This window comes from Dipteris shenzhenensis, chromosome 30 (assembly GCF_047967505.1).
Source record: "Dipteris shenzhenensis isolate YYH24624 ecotype China chromosome 30, Dip_SZ_1.0, whole genome shotgun sequence".
Classification (NCBI taxonomy): Eukaryota; Viridiplantae; Streptophyta; class Polypodiopsida; order Gleicheniales; family Dipteridaceae; genus Dipteris; species Dipteris shenzhenensis.
Genome location: NC_141625.1, coordinates 3,708,568 through 3,721,670, shown reverse-complemented (window position 1 = coordinate 3,721,670; position 13,103 = coordinate 3,708,568). Strand labels below are relative to the sequence as shown.

Below are 13,103 nucleotides of genomic sequence, written 5' to 3'. Positions count from 1 at the left end.
TATACTTTTTAGTATAATGCATAGTCAACTTATTGAGCCCGCTTGGATCATTGGTATGTACTTAATGCGAATTAATGCAACATTCACTTGCTACATGTGTGATGATAATGTATTCCGCCATTCAGATCGTGCTTCCCTTTTGTTGAAGTTATCTTGATGAATTTCAGAATGACAGGCTATCGCATAAAAGGTTTCTTATAAATAATAAATAATAGTTACTTGTAGTATGAGGCATACAAGGCATGGTGCATGATGCCATTGCTCTTATTTAGCCACACTACCACGTTGATGTTGATTATGCATGGACTACCTATGTTACCTATATGCAATACATAAGCCCTATATGCATACTATGAGGGAGAATGTTGTCAAGGCTAAAGCACTTGTCAAGACTTGATTTGTATAAGAACTTCATTAAAATTAGTCACCTATTAGATTTATCGCATCCTAAGGCTATTTGCCTATGTCAAGCTACACATTGTTTACATAGTGATGACCGTAGAAAGGCTGAGAAGTGGGAAACCAAGGCCAAGAAGTGGGATTTTACTATTAGTGAAACAATATAGGCATGTTGTTTCTTTGTCACATGTTATGTCCACACAACAAGAACTTCTCCAACATGTTAGTCAACCCTATCTCCTAATTAGGCCGTGCACATTAAATTTCCTTTCAAGGATAAAGAATTGAAAGATGCCATCAAATCATGTGACATGGTAATCCCTAGGTTGAGATGGTCTCATTATGGAGTTCTGGCAATAATGGGATGCCATCATTTATGATTAATCATGCTTGGGAAACTTAACATATGCTAGCTAGTTGGAAAAAAGGGTTGATTTATTTATTCCCCAAGAAGCAACTCCTTTGTAGATTGGAGACCTATCACATTCATACCTATTATTTACAAGCTAGTTGCTAAGATGATAGTGAGCCCTATCAAAGGTTTCTCCTTCTTCAATCCCCAAAATACTGAGAGGCATTTGTCATATCTCATGCATGCTTTATCTTTATATGGATTGGCACCTATCTATATCTTTATATGGATGGCACCTATCTATATCTTTATATGGATTGGCACCTATCTATAAGTAAATTTCCAAAGGTCTAACTGCATGTGAAAGATTGGCACACCTCTTATGGCTTGGGAAAATTATTTTGCCTACTTAGCTTCTTGTGTATCATCTGGCTACCCTTTAGGGTGGACAATCATTGCAACTACTAAAGGTATTGGTTGCTCACTAACCTCAAAAAGAAATTTGAATATTGAAAGTTGCCACCTCATCGTTACATACCCGTTTTTGCATAGTCTAGTCAATCTTGGTTGCTTATATACAGTTTTATTGACCTTGATGGTAATACAGAGTAGGATTTCTATTGCTTCATGTCTTCGATCATGAAACTTTTCAGGCGGTCACATCTTATGGCTTGGGGAAATTATTTTTCTACTCAACTTCTTGTGTATCATATGGGCTACCCTTTAGGGTGGATAGTCATTGCAGCTACTAAATGTATTGGTTGCTCACTAAGCTCAAAAAGAAATTAAAATATTAAAAGTTACCACCTCATCGTTACATACCCGTTTTTGCATAGCCGAGTCAATCTTGGCTGCTTATATACAGTTTTATTGCCCTTGATGGTGATACAGAGTGCTTCATGTCTTCGATCATGGAACTTTTCAGGCGGTCGTAGCATGGCCGCTTATAAGCCCTCACGCTACTTTCTGTGGATCATCTTTGATCACCAAAGATGCATGGGAGATTGAATATTCTAAATATTCATATGCATATTTTAGTGCTCTAAGGGAAAAATGATAATTCAATTTATGCAAGGTGATGTACATGATATGACACTTGTTTTGCATGTTCCACTACGGCATTTAGTTATTGGCAGCCTACACATTGGGATTTCTCCTAGGACAATTGATAGCTAGGTTAGGGGATGTGCTTGTCACTCGCATGCTCTTTGACTGGAAGTACATACCTCCTCATCTTAAATGGAAGGTAAGGGATGCTCTTGATGGAAACTCTTTTCGTGCTAAGTGCTTTCATTGGCTCTATGGTGGACCAGAAATGACCGCACAGAGATGGGAGATGCTCAAGGGAGCATGGGAAGAACTTGCACAGTTCGCAACAGATGAAGGGAGCCCAAAAAGAGAGTAGCAGTTGTAGTAGAGACATGACTGAGGGAGGTGGCAGGATGCTACACCTTGGAAGCATGGCGCAGCAGAAGGGTACGGCCCTAAACATGGGTCCAGCAGGGAATCGCCATAGCCAGATCTCTCTCTCACACCAACACACCAACACAAACTACCAGCACGCGTGCACGCGGGCACACACATACACGCAGAGATTGGTCAACATGGAGAAAATGAATAACCTCAAGGGTCGATCATCATAAAGGATAAAATTTATTAGCATTGAACAAACAATTTGTTCTTTCAAACATCCCTTTGTATGGGTAGTTTCATAAAGCACTCATTGACAATCTCATTGACAACTGCTTGTTCGTGTCTAAGGACAATCTCATTGATTCGTCAAGGATAAAATAGTAAGCACTGTATTACTTTAAGAATGACGTAGTATTAGATTAAGGCTCTCTACTGTAACCTTACTCCATATATTCCAGTACAGTCAGATACAGTATATGACATTGAAATATCAGTGCTTAATGTACAGTCTACCTCCTTTGGGAGCATTTTACTGTGCTAATCAAAGAGATCCAATGTTGCCCACTAAGTGTTGACCTTATCAACACTTAAGATAATAATTAAATCTGCAAGTTGGTTACGCACTGAGAAGTCTGAGTAGAAAGGATGTCTGCAGAATTTCAGATGCACATATTTGCACATATCATGTGTTGAAAAGGCATTGAGCGAGGATTGAGCGAGGTCATAGATACAAAAATATAAAACTCTGTTACCCAGAACAGCCAACAGCTGAGTACAAAACCATAACCCAAGTTGTGTTTAGACCATGCAAAATAGTAAGGGCACATGCAGGAAGAAATCACCTGAAAGTGTACAATGTGTGCCACTGCTTTTGCGAAACAAGATCGCACAGTATCTTGTAAAACTGTAGCCTCCTGCTGCTTTTGCCTCTCAGAGATACTGTTACAAATTTTAAGATTTTAGTGTTTAACTACAAATACTGTGCCATCGCTCCAATTATTCCAATATAGCACAATGACTGCCAGCATAAATATATGCACAATCTAGTGAGCCAATCCATTTACAAAAGGTGAGAAAGAACCCATATCTGTGCTGTAAAATGTATCTTCTGCAATACTCCAGCAAGCGGAAGATTTGGCTTCTTCCCAATTTATTATTTCTTTTATATACTGAAAGGATGCACCAACCGTAGCCCGATCTCGGGCCATCAATTGAAATGTATAGAGCTTACGCCCTGTTGTATTGACACTTTCAAAGAGCTTCTTGTACTTGTGGGCTACATATGTATAGGCCTGTTGAGGTAGTGTATCGGGAGTATAATGAGATGTTCGAACAGGATTAAAGTCAGAAAACCATTCACATTTAGTGAGCGGAACTTTGTGAACCTTTTCCTCAAACAGGTCATACTTGTTTAGCAGCAATACAAAAGGAGTATCCTGAAAACAAGGGTGTCTAAGGATGCGTTCAAATAAAGCCTTGCTCAGTAACATCTTGTTTGTAAGGGACCCATTTCCATCGGTCCATAATTGATCATACTCACTAATAGCTACACAGAACACCACAGCTTGCACATCCTCAAACATTTCCAACCACTTGCACCCTTCTATAGTTCCATTCATGCTTACCCGGATAAGCTGGTACCTGCAAAAATACCTTTATGTTGGCAGAGGACTGGTACATGAAATGCAAAAGGTGCAAGAGCTTAAGCAAATACTTTGCAAGACCTCTCTCAAATATAATACAAAGGTCTTTAACATTATTCTTATGGATTGTCTGAACTGTAGTTGTCATTGGTAGCAACAGATGCAGAGAACGGTAGGCTTGACGAGAAATAATAATGAATTTTAGTAACAATAAATCCTTCACCTTACTGCAGCTGATGGTGTATAACAGTTTTCATTATAAGGCTCCGTGACAGGACTTCCATCATCAAGAGAAAATTCAACTTCTGCTAGGCCAGAGCCTTGCGTCGCTCCCTCTGCATACAAAATGTCCTGCTCATTTGGCTCATATTCGTTTGTTGAGACCTCACTGACCTGCCAAACACCACTTCCCTTCAGACAAATACAGCCCCACACATAAAAGCAACAATTTCAACTTCTTACGGTTGGACAATAACAAGAAAAGCCATTCAAAGAACGACATAACATGAAATCATTTGTACATATTATGCATTTATTTGCAAAGGTGGGGCCCGCTGTGCACAAATGGGCATGCTGGTATACATATTGGAGTGCATCACTGCATACACATGGGAGTAGATGTATGTGTGCACGTGTGCATTCATGCATGCATACCTGCGGGGTTGTCTTGCGTGCCTGCACAATTGCAGAGGCCATGCGAGCATTCTTGTGTATGTATGCATGGAAGTGATCACATGGAAGATTGGGTGTTGTGTCTGCACGCATGCACATGGGTTGCAAGTGCAAGTGCATATGTGTGTGCACATTCGTTTCTTTCTGGGGGACAGGTTCAAGTTTCTTGCGATGTAATACAAATGGCTTCCGCCCAAAAAGAAAAGTGCACACTTGTGCATCCGTGTGAGTAAAAGCACATGTGCATGCAGATGAGTGCATTGGTATCTGCATGTGCATGCACCTCTACATTGTCGAAGCGCACATTTAGATGTGTGTGAGTGCGCGCGCAAGTGTGTGCATAAGCACAGTTTCACAGTTTCTTGTAATATAATACAAATGGATTTCACCCAAAAATAAAGCAAGTGTGTGCATATGCATGGATGTGCACAGGTGGATGCAAGTGTGGATGTGACACGTACATGTATGTGCATCAGTGTTTGTGCATGCACAAGTCTATGCCTTTGTGTATGCGTGCATGTGGGTGCCAACAAGCGAGTTCATGTGGATGCATTTGTGTGCATGTGCAAGTGTGTGCATACGCAGAGTCTCGCAGTTTCCTGTAATTAATACAAATGGATTTCACCCTCCCAAAAACAAAAGCAAGTGTGCATATATGCATGGATGTGCAGAGGTGGATGAAAGCCTGGGTGTGTGTACATGTATGTGGATCAGTGTCTGTGCATGCACACGTCTATGACTTCGTGCATGTGTGCATGTGGGTACCAACAGACGAGTGCATGTGGATGCATATGTGCAATGAGCTCACATTTGGCTGTGTACATGGACGTGTCATTGCCATACAAGTGCAACCTATGCATTTGCTTGTGCCCGAGAATGTGGCTGTGCGTGCAAAAGTGCATACATGCATGAGTGTGTGCATGCGCACAAGGAGGAAAGAGAGAGAGAGAGAGAGAGAGAGAGAGAGAGAGAGAGACCCTTTCTAGGAAGAAACGAGCAACATCAGGTAGTATGTGCAATTCATCCTTTCTATCATATGTGGCCTGAATTGCAGGGTCTCTCCACATTTCTTCAACAACGGAAGCATACTCCCGTGTGGCTGCAGGGAAAAAGGCATCCAAACTTCCATTTGCCATGATCTCCAGAAACCATTCAGCATCATGCTTAAGCCTTGCATTCATCGAGTACATATTTGTCCTTTCTGGGAGAATTTGTATTTCACAATCACCTGCAAGACACACAAACATGTTCACACTTCATACACGGCCAAAGAACCATAAAATGATGGACAACCAGTTAACTTTGTCATTATGAGTGGTAGAAAGATCCTCTCACTGTTGCCCCTATGAGACGAATTGTGAGTTCATGAAGCAAAGAAATCCAAAAAAATAAAAAAGTATAACGAGTAAAATCCAGCCTTGACTTTCAAACAACATCAGCAGCCCTCTAGCAAATTTGAATCTTGCTGAAGAAGTCAGTCACCTGGACTGGACACATCACGCACCCCATTAAGGATAGCAAAGGGAAACAGACAGAGGAAAGCCCTTGCCTGGCTCCCTGCTCACTGCCCTCCATTTTTTCCCCTGCCCATTCATCCCTCCCTCTCTCGCACCCTTCTTCTCCTCCCTCTTTTCCTTCTTCCATCCACCGTTTTGGTTTCCTCCAAACCCCAAACCCCCCATGACTCTTCCTATGCCACGCTAGGAGCAGTTACCTAATCCCGATCTCTTGGCCCCCTTTCCGATGGGTCTGCTCTTCCCCATATCTGTTGTGGGTATGTTCATCCCCACAGGCTGTTGACTACTACTCACTGCTCACTGCTCACTGCCCTCCATTTTTTCCCCTGCCCATTCATCCCTCCCTCTCTCGCACCCTTCTTCTCCTCCCTCTTTTCCTTCTTCCGTCCACCGTTTTGGTTTCCTCCAAACCCCAAACCCCCCATGACTCTTCCTATGCCACGCTAGGAGCTGTTACCTAATCCCGATCTCTTGGCCCCCTTTCCGATGGGTCTGCTCTTCCCCATATCTGTTGTGGGTATGTTCATCCCCACAGGCTGTTGACTACTACTACCATGACTCTTCCTCTTTTCCTTCTTCCATCCACCGTTTTGGTTTCCTCCAAACCCCAAACCCCCCATGACTCTTCCTATGCCACGCTAGGAGCTGTTACCTAATCCCGATCTCTTGGCCCCCTTTCCGATGGGTCTGCTCTTCCCCATATCTGTTGTGGGTATGTTCATCCCCACAGGCTGTTGACTACTACTACCCCCCCCCCCCCCTCTTTTCCTTCTTCCATCCACCATTTCGGTTTCCTCCAAATCCCAACCCCCCCATGACCCTTCCTATGCCACGCCAGGGTTGCCAAACCCCTTCCTGGCCAGTACCCCCCACAGCAGTCTCTTGCCCCCCTTTACGATGGGCCTGCTCTTCCCCACATCTCTTGTGGGCATGTTCATCCCCCACAGGCTGTTGACTACTACTACCCCCCCCCCCCCCCTCTTTTCCTTCTTCCATCCACCGTTTTGGTTTCCTCCAAACCCCAACCCCCCCATGACTCTTCCTATGCTGCGCCAGGAGCTGTTGCCAAACCCATTCCTGGCCAGTAACCCCCACAGCAGTCTCTTGCCCCCCTTTACGATGGGTCTGCTCTTCCCCACATCTCTTGTGGGCATATTCATCCCCCACAGGCTGTTGACTACTACTACCCCCCCCCCCCCAGCCACCCACGCTCCCCCCCCTTCCCCCCTCCCTTCCAGCCTCGAGTTCCAACAAGGACCTATTCCCCACCTTCCTCCCTCCTCATGAGTTTGCCCACAATGAGCTAAAATGCACACGGAATATTTGTGAGGAAACAGCCTTAAAAACTGATCCTTCTGGTTACGACTGCCTTCGCTGGCAGTTTGGTGGACATCTTAATGCTTCAAGAGCACATGTTTTCATGGCTCACATACATAGGAGTGGATGCATTCTCCCTGAGTGCACTCCCAAGACATGGTCTTCAACACAGGGAGAGGTTGCATTGGCCAAACCTTGGCTTTTGATGTCAACGATCCCTATGGAAGTATAAGGATGGCAGAATCGCGTAACAAATGGAATCAAGTCTAAAGCTTGCCAAAAAGGTTCAAGCTTGGGTCGTGGAAGCAACTTGGTGAAGATATCTGCCAAATTTTCTTGTGTCAGAACACAAGGCAAATGAATATCACCTGCTGAAAGTCTCTCTCTGACATAATGATAATGAACCTCAAAGTGCTTAGTATGTGCATGAGACACTAGGTTTCATGATCAAAGTAGATAGTGGTGGGAGATTTCTGACCAACATCAAGATCTGCAAGTAGAGTGGGCAAAAGGGCTCAACAACATCATCCATGGAGAAACAGAGACCAAGCTCAACAGATGTACAAATTGGTTTGCAATCCTCAAACTGAAATCTCTTTAGAGAGCTGTCCGATATACTTGGACTGACTCATCATAATACCCCCCTCAACATGAGCAAACTGAATTCCAAGATGGTAGTGCAGCTAGCCCAAATCTGTCATAGAAAATGACTGCTGCAAATCAGCCTTAAAGGCTGCAATATGCTGAGTGAAAGTTCTAGTCAAGAGCATATCATCACATATAAAATCAGAATCAGCAAGTCAGCATCACGCTTATGGGCATAGAGAGGCTCTTTGTAGGGCTTTTCTGAAAACCAAGGCTGATAAGATGAGTGAATCTTTGCATAACATGTCCGGGTTCATCAAACCTTATAAAGCTTTGTGCAACCGGCACACCTAATTTTGAGATCCTATGATCTCAAAACCAGGAGGCTGAGAGAAATAGAACTCCTCTTGCAAATCTCCGTAAAGCAAGGTGGTTTTGATATCAAGCTGATGCAATAACCAATGATGAGGGGCTGCTATGGCAATGCGCACCTGATGGTTGTAAGGTGTGACATTGGTGCAAAAGTAGCATCACAATTTATTTAAATTTAATGTCTTTTGCTTATGCCTCTGTTTACTATTAGCTTTATCCTTTGTCATAAAATTTGCAGTTTATTTTGTTTTAATTTCTTTTGCTTATACCTTTCCCTGTTTTTTACTTTATCTTCATCTCCCTAGCTTTGTAGTGATCATTTCCTTTACTGTAGATACCAACGGAGGTGCTAGTGGAGAGGAATTGTATTTGTTCAACACTTCTTGAATAATTCCCTGCTTTCCTTTCCCTTCCATGTCATTGTTTTTCCTTTCTAGAGCTGCAATTCTAAGCTTCAGCTCATGTATTTCTTGCTGCAAATAGTAAATGTGCTCCTGCAGGTCTATCATGCTTATCATTTTTCTGTGCAGTAGATATGTCTTTGAATACAAAGAGGGCATCTTTGAGAAGATGTACAGGAGAGGAGATTAAGCTGTGATATCAGAAAAGGAGGGCTTACTTTGGGTCGAAGCAAAGGTCTTTGTCTTGGGGAACTCCATGTTGCTGGCCTATGTAAACTGAGAGGGCCCCTTTGCTGATATTAACCCCTTTGCTAGATAGATAGAGAGAGAGAGAGAGAGAGAGAGAGAGAGAGAGAGAGTTAAATTCTTTGGAAGACCGATGGCTCTATGAGACTGTGAAAAACCTGGTACAAACGAGCTGTGGTGGTGGAGCTACTAAACGAGCATCCACACCAATGCAAATGCAAAAAATGCAGAAATGTTAGTACTAAATCCTAAGTACAACATGGTCATGTCAGTAGTCGATTATCTCATCATCATCATCATCACCATCACCATCACCATCACCATCAGGGTGGATGAGGCAATGGGGGCATGAAATCGGCGATAGAGTGCTGTCGGCCACTCAAGGGTGCAGCCTTGGCATGTCTCCTGGTCATAGCTCTGCATCTAACCAGGGCTACTGTGACCCCTGTTGGGTGGGATCCGACTCTAAACAGGGAGGGGATGTCCCCAAGTGTGATCTGTGTGTCAACCCTCTGTCTAAGCTGTTGGGTCATAGGCTCTGGGTCATGGTCATGTCAAGGCCTCGTCCCGTGGGTGTCCATGTGATCTGACTGGAAAAACTCCGTGATAGAGCTCTGAGAGGGATTAGCCAAGGAAAAAGTCTGCTCCTATCTCTGTGCTCGAAGTATCCTCTCGCGGTGACTGAGTACCTCATGAACGAAACCTGCCAAACATCGTTGGTCTGGATAGGAGATGAATCAAGCCAAAATCCCATAGCTGTCTCTGAAGAGGCAGTAGAAACGTCGGCGGATCTCATTGTAAACAGGACACCTGAAGATGAAGTGCTCCTCTGTCTCAACCTCCTGCATGTTACACAAAGTGCATATGCACCTCTCCCTGGGTAGTCGCTCTGCTCTGCTGCTCTCAATACGAAGTCTATGTGAAGAGACCCGGAACTGCCCAAGAGAGATCCTCATTGAGTGGGGTAAGTAAATCTGTGTGTACCCTAGTGGGTGAATGAAACCCTCCGCTGTGATATGTAAGAAGTGATCTCTATAGAAGCCCAGCTTCACTGGAAGATCACTCGGGCCCTCCCAGGTCTGGAATGTGTATAGCTGTGATAGATCCTCACGGATAACGTGGTTGACCTCGTGTGATAGGAGGGGAGAAAACGGAGCATCCATGCTGGAGGTAGTCTATCCATGTGAAGCCCTAGTCCCTCAAACCATCTCTTTGTGCGTGCATACCCGCACCTCTAGTCCCCTCCTGCTGCAAGTGCCATAGAAGAGGACAGTGCTAGCCATGGTAGCCTGCTATGCCCAGAGGTGTAATCCCCATACTCCCTAACTCGGTACAGATATGTGATGACCTGAAATGCAACATCTAGCTGTAATGGGAGTGACCCAAACTACGCCCGAATGATCTGATGAGGAACGGATGGCTTACCATGGATCATCCGTGATAACATGACAACCTATAGCAGCTCCACCTTGGCCCACTCTGTATCCGACAAGTCTAGCCTCCAGCATGGACTCCCATACATCCCCGCTGGTGGATGCAACCCTTTGGTCCGTGGATCCTAAAAGTGAGAGCGGAAGCATTGCCTCTCTAGTCTGGCCAATGAAGCATATCCCCTGCTCAAGCGTGCCTACATCGCGGGTCTCATAGCATAGTTGCATGAAACGGCCGTTTCTTGCCAAGAAACGAAAACGGTGTTTCTTGAAGAGATGCCATTTCGTAATATCTTTTTTTTTTTTTCAATTAATAATAATATATATTTGGTGGGTTTGTTTGTTGGGTGGCTTTGCATAAAGAGGGGGGGGGGGTGTTTTGTTGGGGGTGGTTGGCTCTTTTTTGATTAAATTGTTTTTTGCCCTCTTTTGATTAAAACATTTTTCGCCGATTCGTCGCCTCATGTCGTCATTTCCGCTGCCTCCTGTGCTGTTGCTCTCCAGTCTCTCCATCTTTGATTCCTGGGCCTTGGCACCCGCAGCCTGCTCTCCTCTCCATCCCTCCATTCAGCAGGTTGCTCTCCACCCTACAGGCTGCAGCCTGCTCTCCATCCTCTCCATCCTGCAGGCTGGCAGTTGCTCTCCATCCTCAGCCTGCTTTCCATACCTCCACTACCTCTCCTCTCTTACCTCTCCAGCCTCCTTCTGCCTCTCATCCTCCTCCTCCGACTCTTTCACCTCCCCATCCTCCTTCTACCTCTCCATCCTTTCTCACCTCTCCATCCTTTCTCACCTCTCTATCCTCCCTCTCAAACTTCGGATTGTGATAACTTCAAACTTGTTAGAACTTGGAACTTGGAACTTAGAACTTAGTTCATGACACATGTTGATTGTTGAAGCATCATTCATGGATAATAGATGATACTAGATAGATCAATCATCATAGGAATTTAGAATCATAGAAGCATGCATGATGTTTCAAGTATAGATAATTGTATTATGTATGATTTGCACTCTATTGATAATTATATTATGTATAAAAAATAAAATTTTATACATAAATTGTATCATATTGCCGTTTCTTCCGTTGCCATTTCGGCGAAAGCCAGAAACTCCGTTTCTTCCGTTTCTGTTTCGGCTCGCAACTATGTCTCATAGTGAAGATGGGTCCGGAAAAGACAAACCCAAGGTAAGTGTATGATGAAACTACCTCAACAGGTGACCCATTAAATGCAAACTACTCTTGGTGCATGACGTCTCAAGATGTATAGAAGATCATAACCTTGGTCTTACCTAGGTTGACCTTCAAATCATGAGACTCACAAAAGGACTGTAGTGCGTCAAGGTGTCTTTGGAGCCCCTCTACTGAGTAAGACAAGACAGCCATGTCATCTGCGTAAATCCGGATCAGCGTGCCTACAAGGGATCAACCTACCCCCCCGGTGTGTGCATCACTGTCTCAAGCTCGTCAATGTAGAGACCAAACAAGGTAGGTGATAATGGACACCCTTGTTTGACCATGATAGTGTTCATGATCTCGTCTGTCCACCCAGATCCTGCTCGGAGTTTGCATGAAACTCTCTCATAAATTGCCATGACAGCCCAAATGATCTCTTGGTCATAACCCGAATCCTGTACGCGCCATATGAGACGGGCTCTCGGGACCATGTCAAATGCCTTGCGAAAATCCACAAAGCAACAATATACCCTTTGCTTTCGTGCCCTCGCCTCCTCGATGATACATATGAGTGCGAGAATGTGGTCCATGGTCCCATGATCACACCGGAATCCGGCCTATCCTGCTGCTCTAAGTCCTCGACACTCCGCAAATCTGCTGACCTCGGAATCAAGTACTGATGCATAAATCTTGGACATGACATGTCCAATCATAATGGTCATGTAGTTCTCCGGGCTCATGGGATCCCCTGCCTTCTAAATGGGTGAGATAGTGTTAATGGTCCAGGTGCGTGGAAAACCCAAACAAACAGCTTCATTAAATAGCTTTGCTAAGATCGGGGCTAGGAAGTTAATCCCATATGCAATGAACTCAGTGCATAGTCCCTCATGATCCTTCGCTCAGCCATTATGAAGTTTCATTACGGCATCCTTTATCCCCCCCCTAGTGAAGAGGGTGTAGGATATGGGACGTGGCATTTGTGAGAGGTTAAGGACTGGCTGATTTTGGATATCATAGATTGTGCGTGCATAATCAAACCACACCTAAGTATCAGTGAGTGGTGAGGGGGACCGTCCCTCTAGAAATCTCCGCCAAAAGTCCTTAGAGTTGTTACTGAAGAAAATGTTCACTAGCTCCTCCTCGTTCCGGCGAACTTCTTTCTACGTACCAATCGATGGTACTCGCGTAGCGTCTCTGGTTCACTCAGAAGACTGTTCTTGGTTTCGAATCTGAGTTGACGGCGTAACTCCTTACATTCATCATCAAACCAGCTATTACAAGGTACGGTCCCAAGGGGTGGTGGTCGGGTGGAGTGGGTGGTGTGGAGGAAAGCGTGAAGAGCAGACTCGTGTAGTGAGCGGGTGACTAGGGCAGCACGTTCCTCTAACAAGGGTATGAAGTCAATGTAGGCGAGAAGTATGTACAGACGGCCAAAGTAAGTAGGTGAATGATCGCGATCAAAGCGTATATCATGGTAGATGGAGTAAAAACTCAGCGGGGTGGAAAGTGTTGTGTGACAGTCTGTCCATGTAGAGTCCCAACCTCTCAAACCATCTCTCTGTGCATGCATACCAGCATC

The 13,103-nt window shown here is 44.5% G+C and overlaps 1 protein-coding gene across 3 annotated transcripts in view; it reads right to left on the bottom strand.

The window, feature by feature from the left end:
• Positions 1-2,664: 2,664 nt before the first annotated feature.
• LOC147881618 (extra-large guanine nucleotide-binding protein 3-like) overlaps positions 2,665-13,103 on the bottom strand; it is a 55,269-nt gene continuing 44,830 nt past the window's right edge. For all 3 annotated transcript variants that reach the window (XM_087401287.1, XM_087401289.1, XM_087401288.1), the window contains 3 exons: positions 5,457-5,707; positions 4,031-4,200; positions 2,665-3,805 (listed from right to left, as the gene is read on the bottom strand). In XM_087401287.1, coding sequence (XP_087257413.1) covers positions 3,208-3,805; positions 4,031-4,200; positions 5,457-5,707 — 1,019 coding nt within the window. In that variant the 3' untranslated portion in view covers positions 2,665-3,207. The remainder of the gene's footprint in view (positions 3,806-4,030; positions 4,201-5,456; positions 5,708-13,103) is intronic.